Below are 23665 nucleotides of genomic sequence, written 5' to 3'. Positions count from 1 at the left end.
ACAAAGCATTGTAGATAAAGTGTTATCTAACTTTTTTGCATATGTAGGTTCTTTTTCGCAAAAATACAACTTGAATCATATTTTATGAACAAAATGATTGTAATCTCCAACGAATTTGAAATCTTGTAGTCGGAGATATGTCCATTCATGACTTGTATCAGGTAGAATGACTGTCTTATGCTGTTCATATCTTGTTTTAAGAGCTCATCATAAAGTGCTCGGATTCTCTTCCATCAGATACTTAAATTTGAGATCTGGATGGATATGGTGCCTTATTATGTATAATGCATCATATTTAACTTGATCTGTTAGCGGTGGATCTCCCTTTTAGGGAGGTTGGAGTGTCGCTACTATTTTGCAGGACACAAGACTAACCTTGACGTCCATTGCCCATATTGGATAATTATGACCGTCAAGCGCGAGTTCATCAAACTATTAGCAAATCATTGTATCCTATATGGATTTGATCATAAATTTGATTAATTTACTATAGGTAAATTAAAAATCGTCATGGTAATATTGTAATAATGATGTAAAATTTTGTAAAATCAAGTTGAGACTTGAATTACATAGTGTAGACCTCAAATTATGTAGCTAACACGTTGAAGATAATCACCAAATATGGTGTAAATCTCACAGTAGTATGAAATATAATCTGACATTTGTCAGTAGATGCATATGTTCCTATTACCTTGTGTTATGCTAAGTATAATATTTGGAAGAACACATTTAAGGTAATCATTAAGTTTAGATGATAAAATGTAGACCTCATAGTAATGATAGATAATCTATAAATATGCAGTAGATATCATTGTTCTATTATCTTGTGTTTTGCAAATATTAAATAGAGGTAATCATATAGAATGTAATCACCAAAATGGTGTAGATCTCAAATGTAGCGATTTAACCCTTTAACGGTAGTCACCAAAAATGGTGTAGACCGCATAACAATGATTTAACACTTTAGCGGTAGTCAACAAAAAAAAAATAGTGGCACAAGTAATTCTCTGTTATGAGCATAATCTGTAAATATTGCAGTAAATTTTATAACATCCATGACCTTATATTAGATCAATATTAGTTGAGGTAGTAATTTAATTTTGTATTTTAATTCTGAATTAAGCACATTTAGGCGTAGGAGCTCTTTGGGCTTAATTAAGGTGAATTAATATTACAAGAAAATTCTCAATTGCAAAATTAACACGGTCGTTAATTCAACTCATGTTATAGGGAATGCTTAATAGCAAACACATTGAATATTACAGATTTTCTAGAAAAATAGGGTCTGGAATATAATTTTACATCAGTAAATAACATAATGTGTAATTACTGATAACACCAAGGGCCTAGACAAAAAAAAGTACTAGACACATAATACTATTTAGTTTAACCATCTTGCAATTTGTCAAAAACCCAAGTGGACTTTTGCAAAATGGTGTTAAGCACGAGTTTACTGGTCTATGGGCCAAGTCAACCTGGGTTAAGGCCTTTCTAGCCTTTTAGCCCATGCGGCCCATTCGGGCTCCCCACCCTGTCCCATATATATGAGGAAGGAAGCGGCGGTTGGAACCCTAACTGCACGCCCCTCCCTCTCACTGTGCATCGACTCCTCCGCTGTTGAAGGGGCCGGAGCCGAGCCGGTCGCTAGAGTAGCGCCAGCCGACGTATCCGTTGGGTGGTGCAGACCGGTGGGTTAGGGCCGTTTCACGGCCGAAGTGGCATGTCACCGCGCTAGGCGTCGAGCGCTGCCGCCGGAGATATGACGATCGCCAAGGACCGCCATGAAGCCGTTGGAGGGATGGTGGCCATCGCCTCAGCTGAGGGCCGTTACGTGGATGACCGCTAGAGGACGGGTCGCCATCGGCTGGACCATGGCCTGGGTGTCGCGTGACGGCTGGCGTTGCTAGATCAGACCAACCGCCATTGCCAAAGGGCTGAAGCGTTGCTGCTTAAGAGCAGAGGTGGCGTCTTTGGCGTGAGTTACCATAACCAAGGTAAGTTCATCAGTTTGCATGATGCTTACCTTGTTTGATCGATTTGTCCATGGTGTTCATCCTTTTGTTGGTCCTTCTACTAGATGCATCAGAGATGGCCGATGAACTTCTTTGTTGTGTGTCAGTGTGGCCGATCAGTGGTAGTAATGTGTGTTCGTCGCTGTCGACATGGCCGCCGCCTTGCGACCTGCTTGTCGTACATAGCGTCGGTGATCTTCCCTTTGTGTGGGCTTGCCCAGTGAAAAAATCTAACGTGTCTGATAATGTATTGCGATGTGAATTGTAATGAACAGTAGAAGTTAAAAGTATAGAGAATGAAACTATTATATTGATTCAATAAAATGTTTACATATATATACATGATGCAGAGGTGTTATTGGAGAAACATGGCTCTCTCCAATAGATATAATGAAATTGTATTAAGTCTCTTCACCAAAGGACACGTCCCTACACCTTGTTGCTAATTGTTCACTAATTATAATTAAATTCTAACATTTTCCTTATAGAAAATATTAAGAGAATACATAGCGTGTTGTCATAATCCTTTTTGTCGCGTGTCTTTACACCTTGTCGGTTATCTTCGTCAGTAGACTCAAAGAATTGTCGCCATATAAGAAATGCAAAAGACGGGAAATCACTCACAAATAACACCGGTGGGAAAAGTGATTAGTGAGCGCCAGCTAGGACCAAACGCGCCATCAACCAATGCCCTGTAACCGGTATAATTCCCCTTCACAGTATGCATAAGTAGGCTTAATTAAACTGTGACGTGGAAAATTCCCCGTTGGAAACATAGCCGACATTTTCTTTCAAAAAAAATATGGCCGACATGAGGTATAAAACACATAGCTTTACACGCACAAGATTTATCAGAACTATCTATTTATATTAAGATTTATATTAAAAATAAATAAATAAATTATAAAATAGATTTAAAAATAAAAAATGAGTATCAAATAAAAAATAAACAATTGAGATAAGCATTATGTCCACGAGTGTATGCGGTTGCCTCCATCCTAAGCCGCCGCCGGCAGCAGAGGATCCACACGTCGGGTGGGGGATTTTCCTTTTTTTACTGTGCGGGTCAGGGTAAATGGCTGGCGCGCGTCGACGTGTCGTTGTCCCGGACGTATAGCGGGCGAGATCTGGAGTGTTTACCGCTGCGAGACCACGGGTTGACGGGCGGGTAATTAGCTGGCGCCGAGGACGGAGAGAGGAAAATCTGTCGGGCAGCCAATGGGAACTCGACAGACAGGGAGCGACATGATGGGTACTGAGAGAGACACAAAGGACGGCGAGGCTGCTCAGCTAAGCACAGCTCAGCTGCTACTTCTGTCGTCCATATCGCCCTATCCCCACCCTCCCATGCATCTACCAATCCAATGTCTCTTAAGGTCACGTGAAAGGATTTTTTTTATGAAAAAAATTCTCGTTGTGAAAGGATTTTTTTCTTTCAACACTCTATCGGTTTTTTTTCACGATTATTTTCATAACGAGATTCTCATAATCATTTCTTTCATAACGAGTTTCTCTCTCCTTTCTTTTTACGATTCTCCTCGAAGAAAAGCTATTAGAGATGAGAGAAAATAAAGGAAATGGAAACGAAAAAGAAAATCGAGAAGAAAATAAAATAAAGAGATTATAATTAGGAATGATCTAAGCCGGCAGTCGTCGCACAAAAAAGGCCTCTTCAGTTCCCCCCCCCCCCCCGGGACCAGGATGCATTTCTTCGCATCCGGCCGGTTGAATCGTTTTTTTCCTGAAAGAAAATACTTTCGATCGGTTTTTCAGTGTGGTAGTAGTGTGCTAGCTAGCTAGGTGACAAAGAGGCACGCGCGCAGACTAGTCAGATAGGATTACTACTCGTACATATGATGGTAGAAACGGCAGTTGCATGCTTACTCGACATGAAATCGTCCTCTTAGTACTATCGATCCATCGCGCGCCATGGGGGAAAAGAGCACATGTACTAACATGGTATGGGATCATGGCGGCACAGGCAAGGAATTCGTACACTCGCTCTTGGAGCCTTCGCCACTGGATATATACTGTGGACCTGGATAGTCCTACGACGTACGTACTCATATACTCCTATAGACGACGAGGAGGACGAGGACGAGGACGACGCCGGGAGACGATATGATCCCATGCATGTGTCTGGATCCGATCCCCTACCCTACCCTATCCTGCACCTGTCCTTGGTTTCCTAGACGAGTTAGCGAAGAGCAAAGGCCATTTGACCTGGCCATCACTTCCCCCCTTCCCCGAACACGTCTCCTCGCCTCGCCGGCCAGAGCCGAATGGGCGCACGCCGGCCGATCTTCCCACTCGGCCCGGCGTGGCGACAGCCAAAACGCCCGTCCGATCCGACCGGGCCCCAGCTACCACCCGCCGCCGCCGCTTCGCCACGACAGCAGCCTGCGTAGCCAGCTCGTGAGATCCAGCTCATCACAGCGCGCGCGCTCTATAAGTAGACGCGCGACACACGGATCTCTGGTCTCTCTCGCTCGGTGCAACTTAACCTACGCGAGCGGAGAGGCCGAGGCGATTGGTGGGCTGGCAGTGCGCGCCAGCTGCGTTGGGACGTACGAGGGATAGAGGAGGGCGGCGGCGGCATGCGGCGCGGGGACCCGCTGGTGGTGGGGCGTGTGATCGGCGACGTGGTGGACCCGTTCGTGCGCCGGGTGCCGCTGCGCGTGGCGTACGCCGCGCGGGAGGTCTCCAACGGCTGCGAGCTCAGGCCCTCCGCCATCGCCGGCCAGCCGCGCGTCGAGGTCGGCGGCCCAGACATGCGCACCTTCTACACCCTGGTACGTTTCGTACGATTCCAGTCCAATTCCTTCTGATTCGATCCTAGCTAGCTAGCTAGCTCTAGGATATACATATATGAACGCACTCAAATCAGTTAACTGCTTAAGAATTTGCAGGTGATGGTGGATCCGGATGCTCCAAGCCCGAGCGATCCCAACCTCAGGGAGTACTTGCACTGGTGAGTTCGTGGCCGGGGCCGGTCGATTTGCTTCGATCGCTCATCTCCTTTTCTCCTTTGGTTTCGAACTCGACCGATCGTCTCGTAACGCGAATATGGATGAGCATGCAGCGGATGATATGATCACGCGTGCAAGAACACTGTCAGGATCTTATCCATGTCTTGATCCTTAAGTTCGTACGGTTCTCTCCAATCCCAATTCTATGTACTCCCATTTCAACCACGGAAATTGTTCCGCAATCCTGCGGCAGTAATTGAATTGTTTCCTGAAATTCCTGCGTTTCAAGCATTTCCTTAGCACATTTTTTTAAAAAAAATAAGAATAAATTAGACAGAATCATATAAAATATCAATCCAGGTCACTATAGTCTCTGGAATCATGATTTTTGAGGAATGATCCTTTGTACCACGATCTCGTCCTACCAACACAAAAACAATCCTTTTAAGGATCATGATCTTGTCAATATGTTAGCATGGAAGTAAAAATGACAATGTAGCAAAACAACTATCTGTTGCTCATACTCCAAAATCCCAATGATGAATGAAATGCATGAACTTTAGCCTTGGCGGCATCCTTTCACCTGGCAAGACACCAATCAATTTCCGAGAATGTAACTAATTGCTTGTTTGGATTCTCAACTACTTAATATGCTTGGATAAGAAGGATTGGGTCCAAATTGGTACTAAACCCTAGTTCATGAGCATTCTCATTTTATATGTACCATTAGATACACTTTCTCTAGTTGTTTATTTAAGATACAAAACATGTCCCAACGTATTTGAACGTAAGCAAGTCTGTAACAGCCCATTTTTCCCTTGATCTCTCTCTTTCTCTTTCGCTGCCCTATGGTCTCACTTGTTAGTGCCATGCCCTTCCTCCACCTCACCATAGCTGCGTCAATACTCCACGTTTGCCCTTTTGTCCTATGTGGCAGTCTAGTTAGCTCATCTGACCACGTTTGCCCTTTGTCCTATGTGTCCACGTCAGCATGACGACACCAGCTTGCACAATAATTAGTGTTTCCCTTTAGAAAATAATTCGAATAATTCAAGTATTTCCAAATAATCCGAAAATTTGTTTTCCTTTAATAGAAAAATGGGTAAATTAGATAATTGTTTAAATAAATGTTTTCAATATGTTTTTAATTATGTTTTAATTCTGTAATTAGTTTTTAGTGTTAGAAATGATGCAAGTAATGTTAGAATAAAAGTTTTAATTTGGAAAATAGTTTTAGAAAATCTAGAATAATTCTAATAACGTTTTAAATATGTCTTCTTTAGTAAAAAAGTTTTTAATCAGTTTTTTGCATATAAAATTATTTTTAATTCCTAAAAATGTAAATAAATTCTATAAATTATTTTAATTAGTTTTGTATTGTAAAATAATTCTGTAAATTATAAATAAATGTTTTTGACCTTTTATAAATTCAAATAAATTAAAGTAAATTGTAGAGAAATAGTTTTCGCTTTCTTTTCAACCATTTAAAATTTGTTTAGTTGTAGTTTTTGCGGCATAGCTTCGATTTGGACGATTCTTGTGGCCAAACCTTTCTAAAATAGGGCCCTAGCCAGCCTTAGCATTTGTTGTTGTGTTAGCTTTATTTAGTGCTTTTTCTTAGCATTATTTGTTTTATCTGCGTGTAGAGGAGTTCGTCCCGAAAGTGTTCAAGAACATCTAAGACCACGAATTTGCGGATTTTGAGCAGCTAAACAAAGAAGGCAAGTGCCCTTGAACATGTTGCACCTACTTTTGGAAAGTATTTGTTTTATAAAATGCATGCTTGTCAAATATGTGACCTATGACTAGGGTTTACTAGTTTTCCCTAACATTCCTTGTACATGTACTATGGTTATCATGTTATGGGTAGAATATGCTTACCATTGCTTACTCCTGGGAAGCACAGGCAAATCATGAATTTGAATAATGATTATATGGAACATAGGGTTAATTCTTGGTAAAGTGCTTAGACACATAGAAGTTAGGGTCAGGGTAAGTGTGGCATGATGGTTGGTCTGTGGATGTGTTCCAGGCAAAATTGTGGGCTTTGACGGATATTTAGTGATTACCATGTGACGGATGATACAGTCTTGCATGCCCAGACCATATTAACGACTGGTTCGTAGAGCGACCACCCATGAAAATAGTACAACCATAAGTCTGATATGGAACGGATCTACTCGAGTAATTCGCTATCCTCTCAGCATGGTGAAGATCATTTGGTGGTATGGAGATGAAAGGGTGTAATTCCTAGATGCATAAGGCATAAGAGGGGGCTTCTGGAGTGGAGGGTGTACTCCCACAGCAGTGAAACCTCAGCGGGTCGACACGTGCTGAGAGAGCCGATGTAAAGGCTTTGCAATGAATTTCTAGCGCGTACCTCGGAAGTGTATAAGAGTTATCTATCGGTCAATAGATACTCAACAAAACAAGAAGACACGTCTTGTGGGTAAATTGTACATCATCTGCAAAATGAAAACTAATATATCAGTCATGCTCATGGTCATGAGCGGCTGGATTTTCACATGATTAGTCCGGTGATTTCAGGTTGGTTCTAGTGGATCGTAATGGTGGGAACTGTGATTCGAGTTTAGGCTTGTTTAGAGTTGGTTGGATCCTCGAATGTGGAGCAAGGTGGTTGGAACCTAGACTCAAGTTTTAGAGAACTTATCACACAGAAAATAGGATGCCTTTATAAATATTTGATTACTAAAATGGCATTTGTGCAAATAAACCATTGAGTTAGGCCATTCTTATTATTAGCTCTCATATCATACTTTCCTACACTTGTTGAGTATTTCATATACTCACGCTTGCTCTCCCCCCTCATAATCTTGTTGCTCAGAAGGCGAAGATTCCGTGGAATACCTGAGGATGATGCTACGTTCTAGGGTGTGTTCTCCATCAATTGCCTATGAAGTCATCCGAAAGATTGAAGACTACGCTTAGTTCCGTTGCATCACTAATCCCTTTTTGTAAGAACAAATGTACGCTTAAGTAAAAGATATTATTTCTGTTATTCATTTATGACATCACTATATATATGCAACTTGATAACACTATAACTACAACAGCACATTTTCTGTAGAGCATAACATGTAGACAAACTGAGATATTTAACCCAAAGTAAATACATTAACTAATTGGCCAAATACATTATCTCCTCAGCCTATTTTTTCTTGGAATGTCTATTTATACTAGAATTTTAAGTATGTATTTTCGTAGGTGCGGACAGAATCGTGAAAGATATTGGTGCATGTTACTGCCAGATAATATGTTGCAAGCTCAAGCACACTATTTAAGAGACGTCTAAAACATTGATGCATGGTTTTTTTTCATTGTGATTTTTTTAGATGGAAAATTTAGATATGTGCCATTATAAATATCCAAGTTTTGAGATATGCCATTATCAATTATGAATTTGGAAACATGCCATTGCAAAGTTTACATTATTAGATATATACCATTATGAACAATGTTGGACCAAATTTCCCATGGCTCCTTCCTCCTCCTCCCTTCCCTCACCATCGTCAACCTCTCTCTCCCGTGAACACCGGATCCAGGCCGTTGTCAAGCTCTTCCAGCACCGGATCCTGGCCGCTGAGCTCCTATATGCTGCCACCATCGTTACCGTTGAGCTCCACCAAGCATGGTTGAGCTCTTCCAGAGTCAGATTCAGGCGTCGCCGAGTTCTTCCACCACCGGATCCAAGCCATCGAGCTCCTCCTGACCATCATCGTCACCGTCATTGAGCTCCACCAAGTGCCACTGAGCTCTTCCAATGTCGGATATAAGCATCACCGAGCTCTTCCAACACCAGATACATGCCTAATCCAGGTCGCCATCGAGCAGGTTCTTTTTTTTTTTTGAACAGTGGGACTCATTTCCACGGCCTTCTTTTGGAGGCAGGATTGAGGGAGGGGAAGGAAATTCTATGAGACTCTTCATCGAAAGACCCCTACAAGACCCTGATCCATACCGTCCTTCTCTGATCTAACGGTTGGCACATGCAACTGAGAAAAATAAAGGGGACATGTGACATGCACAAGAAAGGGCCTTTCTGTGAGATCGGGTCTCATAGAATTTCCTTCCCGAGGGAGGCCGCTCCGTGCGCGCCCACTCCATGCATGCCCATGCGAGCACTCAGGCTCAAACACGGGCTAGCTCGAGCGCTCACGTCGTGCGAGCGCCGTCCTTGCCAACCGGGATAGCGCCCAGATGCCCATCAAGTAGGTTCTTCTCCCACTCCAGGGAAGCTCTGCCACACGGCCAACTCCAGTAGCTTCTTTGCGGCCAACACTAATGATGCCACACCTTCCTCCCTTCCCCGTGCTACCCGATGGTAGTAGCACGGATCAGGCACAGCTTCAGCGGTGGCGCTTGAAGCTTAGCTTGTGGTTGGCGTCGAGGAGGGCAATAGGTGGCAGCTATCACTCCATCTGGGCAGAGTTGGGGATGAGATGGCTAGAGAAGGAATAAGAGGGTAGTTTGGTCCAATTTTTTTTAATGGCACGGTTACAGTTATCACCTAGAGCAGTGGAATATTTTCAAATTTGCAATTTATAATGGCATATTTCAAAACTAGGATATTTATAATGGCATATATCTAAATTTCCCTTATTAGATTATATCCCTAACTATTGTCAATCATCGAGGAGGATCAGGAATCTCGTAGTGTGCAACATTTCTCAAAACCATTTCACTAAATATCTTGCAAACGTATCAGATAATAATATATCAATTACCATTTGCATAAAAAAGAATGTGGATTATATATTGAGCCAAGCAGCATTAGTATGCCCTCATCAATGATTTTTCAGACGTTTCTGAAGTGCTTAAACCATAAGTAGGCGTACCAATACTAATGCGTACATTTATTTTCTGAGAAAATATATCTACATATGCAATAGAAAGATAAATGAGATTAAATCATCACAAAAGAACATCCTAATTTAATACAAAGAACTCTTCAATCCAAGCTAAAAACACGAGATTGAGGCACACCAGATCACTACAAACAAGAAATTTTGTTTTTCTTCTGTTGAGAGTTAAAAATACGCCAAGACAAAATCAAATATCTTGGCTGACATTATCATCTTTGGGTCTCAAATTTGTATCCAAGAAACCTAGTGAATAAAAACTATTCTACAAGAAATGTGATAAGATACTTTATTTTCTTGTTAACAATCCGAAGAACTAAAACCAAGGCAGAAAAAGGAAATAGATATATGGGAAAAGGTATAGTAAAAGGTCACTAGTTAAAAAATGGTGATTGATGAACCAAAAACACATATAGGATATCACAGAGGTATTTATTTGGACGTTAACTGGTGACATTTGTCCTTAGTTATAAATACTACTTGATTTGGTGTTTTACTTTTGTTTTTGTTGCTATTGAGATGGTCCCTTTTTCTCTCGTGAAAAAGGAGACCCTACTTCGCCAACAAAATCTTGCAGTTTTTCGCTTTAGTTACGACAGCGATGGCGCTACTCTCCTTCGCAACTATGTGTTATACACGTCCCACTATAAATAATTGGGCATTGTCGTCATATTTATAAAAAGTTATTTCTTAGAAAACTAATACTAGTAGTGAAACAAAAATTATAAAACCTTAACATCATAAGAGTCGCAAAAGGTGAAACTGGAAATTTTCAGTGGTGAAAGCAAGAATTGGGGCCTCCTTAATGTCAAAAACAAACCTTTCCGTTACTTTTGCATCAAGATTCCCAAAGTTTTTCTCCTTCGGAAGGAGTAGTGAACCAAACTATATGTGTGCATCAAGGTTCACAAATTCAATAGACCCCCGAATACCACCGGGATCGGTAGCCGCGGTAACTGTACAATAATTCGGTGGAATTCGATAGAAACCGGTCAAATTTCATCGAATTTTTTTTATTTTTTTATTTTTGAATTTGAGTTTAATCGGTAGCCGCTCGGTTTCTAAATGCGGTGCGGACCGAATTGGCCGGTAACCGCAAAAATAGATTGATAAGCAAGTTACCAAGTGCACATTTCCTTTGTGGTAGAGGGTCTGCCACCACTTTCTAATTTGATTTCTAACTGTACATGATTAAATTTAAGGCAATAATACTTCAGCAAGCATAACTACTTCACCTGTGACACAAAACTTTGTTCTTCGCTGAGTGGGACACAATACCATCTGTATCAGGACATGCAAGTGTGCTTGTAACTACAGCATTATCATTTATCCGTATATGAAAATAGGAATAGTAATCCTAGTTAGTATATTATGTTCTGTCACAGATTTCCTGGGACAATCCATTTCAAATAACATATCAACTTGACCTCGATCGATTTCTCATGATCTGCTGTCTTCTTCGTATGCGCCTGCTAAATCAAAATTACTTTGATCTGCTAATGCAGGCTGGTCACCGACATCCCGGCGACGACAGGAGTTTTTTTTGGTTTGTACTGCTGATGAAGAATCACTCTCCACAGTTAATTTGCGTTTGGCCAACATATGCAGATCGATCACTATGGGTGCTAATTTGAAAATTCATACTTGAACGGTATAGGGACTGAGGTTGTGTGCTACGAGAGCCCACGGCCGGTGCTCGGAATCCACCGGGTGGTTTTTCTGCTCTTCCAACAGTTCGGCCGGCAGACGGTGTACACCCCTGGGTGGCGGCAGAACTTCAGCACCCGTGACTTCGCGGAGCTCTACAACCTCGGCTTGCCGGTCGCCGCCGTCTACTTCAACTGCCAAAGGGAGTCGGGAACTGGTGGGAGAAGAATGTGAACTCTACATAATAAGGGGTGAGATTATATGTATACACGCACGCCAAAATTAATGGAGAAAAAGAACTGTCAGATCAACTATATTGTTCAACTAATCAATTAGTATTATAGATAGTTCTGGGCCTTCTGGCAAATTGGCATGGGTATAAAGTGAGCTGTTTTATGCATAGGATGGTCTGATGAATCTCATGAGTCAAAATGACTGTCTCTCCAGCCATCTCAGAAAAGGATGACTGTCTTGTTTTGTGCCATTGTTTCTTCAGATCACCAGGTTCAGTACTTGAATTGTGGATATGATGTCAAACTTCCTTATTAATTTGCAACTTGCTTAATTTCGCGCGTCCCTTTGAGAGGGACAAGTTAGGAAACCCAAATGATGCAATAGTTCGGTCCGACTGACTAGCTGAGCTGTTGGAAGCAGGGAACAGAGGTGGGCATGCAGAGTTATGTCACTGTTCATCACTGCTGCAGGGAAATGACCTTACACATGCATGCTGTATTTGTGTGCAAGGGGCTGAAATGCTGTTGTATTATGTGCTACGTTTGTTTTATGTTTTGCAATTTTAAACTATTATATCATCCATTGCTTACTCATATCAAGAGCCATTGAGCCAATTTCCAGGTGTACATGTGCCTAGTATCATATTTCGAAAATATATGCCCCCAACTATAGCTAACTGAACTAGCATAATTGCGTAAGAAAATCTGCACAATATCTAAAGGAGACCTCTGAAGACATATGACGATGTGTGTGATGACCTCTGATCATTTTCGTTTTCGATCCGTCACTAGGCTTACGCGCACAGCGATACGGTTTTTGTGTTCATGAACATATAACCTAGTTACATAAATATATCATAAGTTGCATCGTCCATTAGCAATTGGATGAGTTAATACTACTTGATATGCCTTTGGAAAGTCAGAAACCTTGGCAGCAGCAGAAACAATTTGCTAGGGTTTTGGGAAACCAAACAAGTAGTTCAAGGTGAACTGAAGACTTGTTTGCAAGAAAGCAGAATACATCATCCTGAACTTCTTCAGGCTTCCTGCATTACAAATGGAACCTAAAGGCGTTCCTAGCGGATTCAACTCGGCATATTTGAACAGCTACGTGCATGCAGGGTGCTCAAATCCGGTTTTGCAACAAAAAGTTTTGGACGCCAGATAGTGCAGGTGTTTGGTTGGTTGTAATTGCCGGAAACTGCATTTTTCCTTGCGATTTTAATTTATCTAAGTTGAAATCATTGGACTTGACTGGTTTTGACCAGCTTCCACGAGAAAAGGATGTGGATATAGTTCGGATCCCGCCCCTCTTCTCTGATCTGAATTCAAATTTTCAAAATTATGTCAACATGCTCCTGATCTTGGATTTGTTCTTCCGGTGCCCTAGCGGAAATTCGGTTCAGTAACCAGTCGATAGATATTGTGCACGCTGAGCGAGGTAATTACGTGAATTTCAGTATAAATCATGACTTTTTAATGCATATACTTGTTTGGCGAGGGTTTTACATGACAACTAGACCTGCGAATTTGCTGGCTTGGACCGCACCAGGCTGATCTGCATTGGCTAAAATAACAAGGCTGCATCCGAACTGCGATCCTGCTGCTAGCTATACTACTGGTTGAAATTTCCCTGGAGAGAAAACAAGAAGGAGCGAAGGCTCCTCTTCCATCTTGTGCAGATTCTTGTCTAGCAACGGTTCATGAACTAAGAGCTGAAATTCCTAATATTTGGTTGGAAAACAAATTGAGTCAAAATCATAGCAGAGATTCCATTGCCACTTCTGAGAGAAATCTAACAGAGAGAATTTAGAATACAGATAAAACCAGTGGTAACAGGACGATCATAACAACTGTTACCGGTATATGTATATTCGATATGATTCTCTAAGTATGAGCATACATGGAAACATGAGCTACCTTGTACTGCAGCTTGGGTTGGTTAGTAGCATGGTACAATTTTGACAATCCAAATGCCCCTCCAAACAGTCCAACATTACCTTGTAGCACTATAGCAGTGACCTTGGCAGGATAGCCATATTTTCTGATTTAGGCCAAATGTGGGACGAAAACTGAGGAAGGGGCAAACAGGAGAGAATGCCGAAGTTATCATGAAGAGAATGGAGATGACTCTTCAACTGAAATCTGGTCCGTGGGCTTTAGCTCCCAATTGCGTAGATTGTTATCCGATGAATCGGACTTCGAAATGTACAAGGCCTTGTTGTGGAACTTGTGAAGTGTTTTTCGGTGACCGATGCTTATGTAAGTAATGCCTGCAGCTTCAATCTGACTGTATAGATGAGTCTGTGGAACAAATAAAACCAGTCAGAGTTGACATCAAAGTACATGTGGGTCAACATTATTTCTGCATCAATGAAAAAGGATGTCCCAGAACATCAACCCCCTTTTCATCCTCTTTTACTATTTTTTTAACTATTATCAATACCTTTATTATTATTATTGTTGTTGTTATTTTCTCATCATCTTTTTAGTTAGATCTTGTGGGTTTCATCTCTAGTCTACCCAACTTGCTTGGGACAAAGGCTGCTGTTGGTGGTGGTGGTGGTGGTGGTGGTGGTGGGCTGCAGTTAGATCTTGTTGGTTTCATCAACTAGCATTTTCCATAATTCAAGCAAAACAAGTATTGCAGCAGACCGAGAATTATTACCTCATTTGCTTCATCTAGTGCACTTGTCGACTCGTCAAGAAGGACCAAAGTGGGTTTAGCAAGTAACAACCGAGCGAATGCAAGACGCTGCTGCTCCCCCAAAGAAAGAACACTGGCCCAATCATGCATAGAGTCCAAGCCATTGAAACGAGGCAATACATAGCCCAATTTAACAACGTCAAGCACTCTGATCAATTCAGCAGTTGAGGGCATCTCAGGCTTGGCACTGACTCCATCTGATGGAGAGACTTCAGACAGAAATGGAAGAGGATCTGGTATTCATTTAACAAAAAGAACTTTAGCTAGTTGTCTAAAAGGATCGGAGAAGAAAATATGAAGAAACAACCAATAGAGTTTGTGCTACCACAATCTTTTCTGTTTTACTTCCACTGAGCGAGATGATTCTGAAATCTGAGTAGTCTTATTATCACCATGAACTTTTTAAGATTCCAATCTACCCTCATGGTTTTAGTCTAATCATCACCATGAACTTTTAAATATTCCAATCTACCCCCATGGTTTTAGTCCTTGATCTTTTCCAGATATGCTGATATTGTGTATAACATCGTATTGCCTCTTTTTTATCAAAGTCTAGGCTGGCCATGGGTGCAAAATTTTCTGAAGCCCATCCCCTGTAGGATGGGCCGCCTATACCCTACCTGGGCTTTTGTTCCTGCTTCCCTCAGAAGACTTACTAAGCTTGGTGTCCCGGATTTATATGCTATCCAAAAACTTCAAGTTCATCTGAACTTATAACCACAAACATGGGCAATTTAGACTGTAGTACTCATTACCAATATCCAAGTCAGCAATAAACAGAAGATTTGTAAATTGACAACTCATCAGTACCAACAAATCGAGAAAAAAAAATGAAATGTACCGATAAATGCACACAAGTTATACATCTATAACAGAATCTTTTCCTTCAGAATACCAAAAACATGATTGCAACAAATAGAGCCAATGCCATGAATAATCTACTGCAAGCCAACCACTCGGTACAAATGCAATAGCGCAAAGCTGCAAAATGATGCAAACATTCAACAAACACAGCAATGTTTTCGTACAAAAGGTCGAAAACTGTTTATCAGTGATTCGGATATCCAACGTCAAAGGTTTAGATCAAAAAGTCAATTTACACTGGCATGGACTATAAAATTAATATTGATATTATCACCTGAACAATGCTTTTGTTTTCATTTTTTCCTCTTTATTTATCAGAAATTTTCTGTTTTTCTGTTTCCTCTAGCATAAATTAAAACTGAACACGATACTATTTTGTACAAATTTTGCATGCTGATTCAGTGTCCAAAGTCCAAACTGATGTGTTTGAGCCAAGAGGGTAGTTTGCAGGAGATACCCAATATAAGAATAGTTACCTGTATTTTGAGCATCATTATCTGGCGAATGGCAAACATCTTCCGTCCATGTAGGATAGAGTAATTGCTGACGAAGTGTTCCCAAAACCATATATGGTCTTTGTGGGACAAAGAATATGCCATTATCTCTTCTCTGCTTGGAACTTTGTAGTAGTTCTTCACCCTCTAACTTCATGTTGGATGGCTCGTCAGAACCTAAAATTGATTTTTGAAGCTGCATAGAACCTCTCACATGGTATATGATGTCCCCAGTACCACTAGTCCAAAGGCCAGCCAAAGCACGCAGCAGTGAGGTCTTCCCACTTCCACTAGGTCCCATCACCTGAAAGTGAAAATAAGCATATCATCTCAGTCAGGTATCAGCACTAACATTTACTTGCCAATTGTACAACTAGTTGAAGAAACCAAATACCAGTAAGTGGTCCTTGTCTTTCAGTTCCATACTGAGGTCAGTAATAAGAATGTTTCCACTCCTCGGTGTTAATAATGTCAAACTGCGAATCTCTAGAACCATGCATGGATCAGATTGTGCTAGTGATCCATTAGAACTAATAATAGGGCTGCTGCTCTTGAAAATAATGTTGATCCCACCAATGCTATCCCGTTGGGATGATAGAGAAGATTCATTTCCATCCAATGTATCATCAAATTCACCTATTATGAAGAATTTGTTAATCAAGTTATCAGAGAGTGAGGGGGAGGAGGGAGAGAGAGGTTACCTAGACGATCAATAACCGCTGAGAATGCACTAATTGACTGAAACTGGAAAACAATGAGAGAAAAATCACTAAGGATGTGGTTGAAAGCAGACACTGATTGGTTAATTACTCCAAACTCGATTTTCCCTGAGAAGTACATTGGAGCAACAACTGCAGCTGGCAGGATCTGAATTAAATATCGATAACCATTTGTGAAAAACTCCAGATTCCGAGAAGCTATCAGCAATTCCTGCAGCATAACATAAACATATATTATTCAGACAGTTTAGAAGAACAATTTGCAGCAAAAGTTTCTGGCTAAAAATAAAAACATGCAGCTCAAGCAAGAGTGTCACTTCTAGAATAATAGAGCACATACAAAGCCAATTATAAATGTAATCATGGATTGGTTCTGAGATCTAAAACAATTACTGAATATTTTGAAAGTAGTAGTAATAAAAGATAATGACAGCATAGCAACACTAGAAGAACATATCTGGTGCTCCCAAGCCATCAGGTGCCCCCATGCTCCCCTTTCATATCAGGGGTTAGATCAAAAAACAAGGTACAAGATTTAGCTGGTTGTACAGTTCCTTTTCTTTTTGCAAAGAGCCCCTCGCAAGATCCTGCATTCGTCACATGACTACACTTGGCCAGTACATTATGCACGAAACCCCCTATAAAACTCCACCTTCTAATCTATTACATATATTAAAGGGCCAAGATTTGGAGCAATTCTAGGGGGTTAAGTTACTGTAACTACTGTTCATGTGGGTCCCACATGTGTACGTACGTATATACAAATCCGTGTGTATATGTATGTACGCGTATGTATATGTATACATGTATATATACTTATATGTTTACGTATACATAATTTTTTTCGAAATTCCAGAAAATAGCGAAGTGATAATAGTTATATTGATAAATTAGCTGAAATAATCTAAAATGCATAGGAAAATATCTAAAACTCAAAAAAATATGAAACAAATTTAGTTAGGTTCGTATTACTGTCATCTACGTGTTAAAATTATGTGCATGCAAGAAAGTACCACTGTTTCTCACATAATTCAATGAATGTGTTAAATATTGATAAATTCATAAATAAATATTGAGATGCCCAAAATTGGTGAATCCAATTTTTTTAGTCTTCTTTTGTCAAGCTCTATTCAACAAAAAACGGGTGCGGCGTAGGCGTGTCAATCCACCTAGTTTTTTTGACCCCCTCCATTTCTATCTCGCAGGCCAACAACACAGTAACATACGGTGGCCACCAACCAACTGGTGCATCCTCAAGTTGCACAGATGGCGGAGGAGGTGCACGGGAAGTGGAGGAGGAGGCGAGGAGCATCCCCAGGGTGCAGGACCGGAGATCGAGTTGCACTACTGGAGGAGGTACACAGCAACCAGTGGAGGTGCAGGTCCAGTCGTCCGGGCAGAGGAAGTGCATCCTCGAGGTGTACGACCGGCGGAGGATGTGCATACTCGACTGCACATATATCTGTACAGTTGAAGCACGAACTGCTTCTGTTTTTCAAACGGCACGTAATGCTTCAAATCAGCTCAAATCAAAATGTTCTTTTTGCATGCTCCTACTCAAATGTACCTCAATCTGCTAGCTAGGCAAGCGGATCCAGCGCCAATGCGGCTGGATCGGGAGGCAGCGACGGCAAACAAGCTGGATTTGGCGGTGGCTCCTTTCCTAGAAGGCCATGAAAGCCCCTTTCAAGACGTGGTGAGTGGAAGAGAACAGGGTAGGGGCGGAGAGAGAAGAATGGATCGGTGGGAGAGAGAAGAAGATAGATACGATCTTGGGAATGAGGGACATTTCACACTAATCTATAATTTTCGGAGGTCCAAAATGCAAAAAACACACATGTGGAATGGGTGACCCTGAGAACATACGCGATTGTGTTCCTTCATTTTGCATCTGATGGACGAGGTCACGGTGGAGCATGGGAGCACCTGATGGCTTGGGGGCACCAGATATGTTCTGTTACTATCGCAGCATGATAACAAAATATATTACTGACAAATTCTCTTAAACTTATGAGCGTTAGCGAGTCTGTCCTTTCTTTCTATCCAACTCGTACCAACAAGTCTGTTCCAGCTGGAACTCTTTCTCTAGGATACAGCAGCATAAGACCATCCCCAACCATATTCCCTTCATTTCGTTCCCTTCCCGATTGACTTCTCCGTTCCCATTCCCTTTATTTTCTCTCATTTCCAACAGCTTCCCTTCGAGGGAAATCGCGAAGGGAAAGGAGAGAGAATCCCGTCCTGAAGGGAATGACCCTGGGAATCCCGTCGTGAAGGGAACTGTGAAAGGAAACCGTTGGAGCACGGAAGGGAACAAAAATCCCTTCACGACGGGATTTTGGTCCCCGAAGGGAAACGGTTGAGCATGGCCTAAATGTTGAGATGTAACCTATGTAATATAACATCCAAGGAAATGTTGGTGATCCATTTTATAGCCATTGTGATATTTTATTTCACCTGCCATGGTATTATCATTATTAGTGGTCTTTTGGGACATCTTAGAACTAACAACTCTTGTATTTGGTTGTTACTTATAGCCCAACATGAGGAATGATTTTACATGGCTATCAGAGCTCACTGCTGAGAAACCATGAATCCATGATATAGAACCGCCAGTAATCTGCATTACCAATGCAGTGCATTATTTGGCAAAATAAAATGACCAAGGAATTTTGCACTACGCAAGTCTGCATAAAAAACTTTTTTAAACAACACATGAATCCATGATATAGAACCGTCAGTAATACAAGAGTTGTATATCATGGATTACTGGCGATTCTATATCATGGATTCATGGTTTCTCACCAGTTATCGTAAACATTGTTTCTAGAAAAAACGAAAGGACATATGGAAGCAAGCAAGTTCTGCTTGTTCTGATTGTGGTTGCTTTCCAAGCTTCACAATCTAAACTGCCACTAGGCTGGACACCATTACCTAACGGTGAGTCAATAACTGGCTGAGCAATGGTTTTCGAAGTGTTGGAACAAACAAGCAAAGAAGAAATAATGAACAAGAGTATATGGCGAAAGGACAGTAACACTTACACTTAGGTTGTCAAAAGCCCTCCTGAACCGATCCAACAGAAGTTGCAATTCGTTTTCCTCACCACCATAAAAAGCAATTGATTCAGCATTTTCTCTAACACGGACAAGTCCATACCTAAAATCAGCTTCTTTCTTCTCTTGCATGAAGTTCAAGCTGACCAAATCCTGTTGATGCAAGCAGAAGCAACTATTGGTTGTTTGAAGAAAGATAAGAGTGAGAAAATTTAATATACTTTAAGGAAAGATATAGATCAATACTGTTGCCAAGTAACTTACCTTGCCAAGGACGACACTAATAGCAGTGCCCCCAAGAGAGTAGACAATAAGAACAATGAATAATGGTGGATAGATTCCATAAAGGATGTTGCTGAATGATATCAAGTCCACTGCAGCATTGAAAAGTGTGAGAGAAAATGCAAGCGCTGTTCCAGTGAATGCACTGAGATCATCATTTATCCTTTGGTCCGGATTGTCAATTATCGATTGAGATTGAATCTTATAGAAAGTTCTGTTTTTAAAGTAACGCTTCATGTAATAACTTGTCATCCAAGATCGCCATCTCAATGAAAGGGTTTCTCTTGCATAGTCTCTCAAGACAAAGAACTGCAGAGCAATGGAAGCACAAATTTGATAAAGTGAGTTGAAAAATAAGAACATCAAGTCTGCAAAGAATATAAGTTGCAGATGCTGCAACATGAAACACAAAGCAAACAAGTGTATTTGTCTACTGATGGAGGCTAATGCTAGCAGTACAATTCCCCTACACACTCCCCTGGAAACCAGGAATTAATTTAAAGAAACCGGCAGCCTAACAATTCAGTGCGAAAATTACAAAACTGTTCAGTGGTATGACTTCTACTGGAACAAATTGTTGAACAGAAGAGATAATCTGGTGGACTTCAGCTTGCATGATAAAAACAGCTCGTGGTACAATAGGAACCACTGATATTTATAATAGAAAACTATGACTGTTTCCTTCCAGACATTATCATATTAGTATATTGAGTTACTACAAATTATTTTCCTTTTGGTCACTAATAGTGAAAAGGAGGCCAGGCGATACAAATAGTTGAGATTAGACTAACAGCATGAAGAGCAATACCTACAAAAGAGCAGCAATATGCTCACCGGAATTCCTCCAGCAAAAGCACCCAGGTAGTAGAGCAGTTGCTTCGTAAATTTTTCTTGATCCTTATCTTGCAAAAGAAAACAAAAAATGTGTATTAGCATTTAGCAAATAAAAGAAGAACCTATTGTACAACCACTTTAAATAGTATAGAATGACACCTTTAGTTATAGGGAGGCTTGGTATTATGGCTGAAATGTCGTTATCTTGTCTGCTTTGGATATGAAGATAACCAAAATCCAAGTGAGGTATTTTTTTTAGTCATTAACAGAACTTTCTATGTGCTATAAAAGTAAATTCTCCCTCCCCTAGTGCACTGGCTATTCTGTGTTTGCGTACTTATTTAGAATGCTAATACTGAAGTTACAAGATCATAACAATTTTAAGAGAACACCAAGACATACCGGCAAGAGCATTGTAGAAGTCACGGCCGAGAAAGTTAAATCCAACACTAATCCCAGTAGTTGCAAATGTGAGGGCAAATACAGCAGCAAGCCTCAGCCTTGCTTGGGCATTATCCTCCGACCACCAGTAGGGGGCAGCAACTTTCCAAAATCTTGCAGCTAGTGTCTTGAGGTCTGTACCAGCTCTCTTCAGGTACCAGCATGACACGAAAATAAAAATGCACATGCATCAGCAATATAGCAAATAGCAAGCCAGCACAAGAGACACCAGGGTTTGCAGAGCAACATGCACAACCTCCACAGCGTCATTTGTTACAACGGCATGGGACTGTAACAACATCAAGGGTAAGAGAAAATCTGGGATCACTACACGTGACCTAACTTCAAGTGAAACAAAAATGACAAACGAAACCTAAATTTCGACCTCCTCTCCAGAAAAAAAAAATAACGATAACTAATTGCCTTTAAAACATAAGCACAAACTGTAATTGCAATTAAAATGGAACAATGGACCTCAGAGCTTATACATTTTGACGTTAATCCAACCAGGCTGAAGCACATTTCGACGACACCACAACAATGATGCAAACAAATCTGAGCTTAGCTTACGATCGAAAATGTCATCCAACGGTGTGTTGCGCGCCAAATTTATTCGCATCTAGCGCACAGATAGTCAGTCTACCAATGCTAAGGGAACTCTAAATCTACAAGCCGGTAGCAATACGGACCGAAACCTCGAGGCGCGGATTCTCAACGCTAATGTACGAACTCTAAAATCGAAGTGAGCTCTAGGCAAAGCGAACACTGGGCAGCAGATCACGCGCGAAAACAACGGCGCGCCATCCGCGGAGCAGAGATGTTCTCAGCATGAGCAGACAGAGCGTCACCTTCTCCTGGGAGTCGGGGCTAGCGGCCTCCTCGGCGGCGGCGGCCGGAGGGGGCGCGGCCCTGCGGCGGCCGCGCCAGCGCATGGCGGAGGCCACGGACGGGGGGAGCGGGAGTCGGAGCCGCAGCGTGGTGGAGCCAGGGGAGGGGACGGAGGCGAGGCGGCGGGACGGCCGCGGAGACGGCAGTGGGAGGAGCGGTGGTAGTTGCGGAGGTGAAGCGGAGGGGAAGCATATGGGGGTAGATAACTGCATCACTTTCCCTCCTCTTTTTCGCAGGAGAAGCTTGCGTGCTCTCGCCGTCGGGAGTAATGGCGAACGTCGCAGCGGAGGTGGGCGGAGCCGGAATGGGAGGGGAGGCTGCTGTGGAGGAGTGCTCTGCTCCCGTTCCAGTACGGGCACGCTACGGCTACGGTTGCCTGATCCGTGGACTGATGATGGGTCGCTGACATGTGGGTCCATCGACCTGGTGGTCAGGGCAACGGAGTCGTGTCGTGCCGGGGACGACGACCGGGAGGTGGCGGGAACACCACACACAGCCTATCCACGTTCTCGCTCTCTACAGCCAACATGAACGGAAACCAGACTCGCCAAGCAAAGCGGCCAAGGAAACCAGGAACACTACACAAAATATTTAGTTTTACGTCAAACTCAAACAGCACGATCTGAACTCTAAAGCAATTTATCTGAAAAGTGAACAGGCATAATTATTTATCGCTTTGTTTTCGTTTTATTTCTTTATCCTTTATGTAACCGGTAGTATTAGATATTTTTAAACTATATCTATCTCTTATTTGAGTAATTCCGACCAAAATCTCACCTAAGTTTTAGATCACCCGATCTTTCTCCTTTTATCTCACCAGCCGCTCCATCCCTCCTCTTTTTATTCTTCCTCCTCCACTCGATCTCACTAGCCACCAACTCCGCTCGATCTCACCAGTCGTCGGTAAGCTCGCTCCCGCTCCGCCCTCTTACCACGTCTCCGGTAGCTCCCCCCGTCGGATCCACCACCATCGTCCGCTCCCTCACTAACCCCTCTCGTTTTGACACCCCCCGCCACCGACCCTCCCCACCGGGCGTCCTCTACTGTGGAGGAACCATCCAAATAATATTCAGTTAATCACCAAATCGATCATTTACATAATCACGATTTCAACGATTAACCAGAATATCGTCTCGATAGTCTCGGCACGTTTTTTTGCCTAAGTCAGAATACATGTCTTTTCAACTTAAGCAATTATAACCAAGCTTATAAAAATCAAGTAATTAAATCATATTATAAGTTCTTAAACATTTACAAATTTAATAATTTACAACAAAAAAATATCCAGAAGAATACTAAAACTGATGAACTTCTAGTTAAAAGAGAAACTACGCAGCAGAAATAAAAGCTAAAGACAGCAAAAGATGGGTAAAGTCATATGCCTTTAGGCTTCACCCCAAAAGCGCGACCTCCGAGTAATTACCTACTTATTCCCGCCGCTAGCATCGGCGAACGTGAAGTAACCAAACACTGTCTCTTTTTCACATGCAAATCTGTAGAACAGCTGAGTACGAAGGTACTCGTAAGACTTAATCCATATATAATACATATAAATAACCCGACTCAAATAATTCGTACTCGTAAGACTTAGTCCATATATAATACATATAAATAATCCGACTCTAAGGATTATGTATTA

At 41.7% G+C, this 23665-nt stretch overlaps 2 protein-coding genes across 3 annotated transcripts; one reads left to right on the top strand and one right to left on the bottom strand.

Annotated features, from left to right (window-relative positions):
- The first annotated feature begins 3967 nt into the window (after positions 1-3967).
- On the top strand, positions 3968-12057 carry LOC133892852 (protein FLOWERING LOCUS T 1-like). Of its 2 annotated transcripts, none has more exons than XM_062333830.1 (4): positions 3968-4804; positions 4913-4983; positions 11367-11407; positions 11519-12057. In XM_062333830.1, the coding sequence occupies exons 1-4, from the start codon at positions 4610-4612 to the stop codon at positions 11740-11742; spliced, it is 531 nt and encodes a 176-aa protein (XP_062189814.1). In that variant the 5' UTR covers positions 3968-4609; the 3' UTR covers positions 11743-12057. The 2 variants fall into 2 exon arrangements, with proteins under 2 accessions (XP_062189814.1, XP_062189822.1); XM_062333838.1 differs by having other exon boundaries at positions 3990-4804; positions 4922-4983.
- A 1512-nt stretch (positions 12058-13569) lies between these two features.
- LOC133892835 (ABC transporter D family member 2, chloroplastic) lies at positions 13570-22460 on the bottom strand. The gene is made up of 10 exons (XM_062333804.1): positions 21987-22460; positions 21100-21286; positions 20698-20765; positions 19846-20172; positions 19570-19734; positions 16508-16736; positions 16201-16442; positions 15789-16110; positions 14410-14681; positions 13570-14045 (listed from the first exon to the last, which is right to left on the bottom strand). Exons 1-10 carry the CDS (start codon positions 22443-22445, stop codon positions 13851-13853), a joined length of 2466 nt encoding a protein of 821 aa, XP_062189788.1. The 5' UTR covers positions 22446-22460; the 3' UTR covers positions 13570-13850.
- Between the last annotated feature and the right edge of the window lie 1205 nt (positions 22461-23665).

This window comes from Phragmites australis, chromosome 2, assembly GCF_958298935.1.
Source record: "Phragmites australis chromosome 2, lpPhrAust1.1, whole genome shotgun sequence".
Lineage (NCBI taxonomy): Eukaryota > Viridiplantae > Streptophyta > Magnoliopsida > Poales > Poaceae > Phragmites > Phragmites australis.
This window is presented reverse-complemented; position numbering and strand designations above follow the sequence as displayed.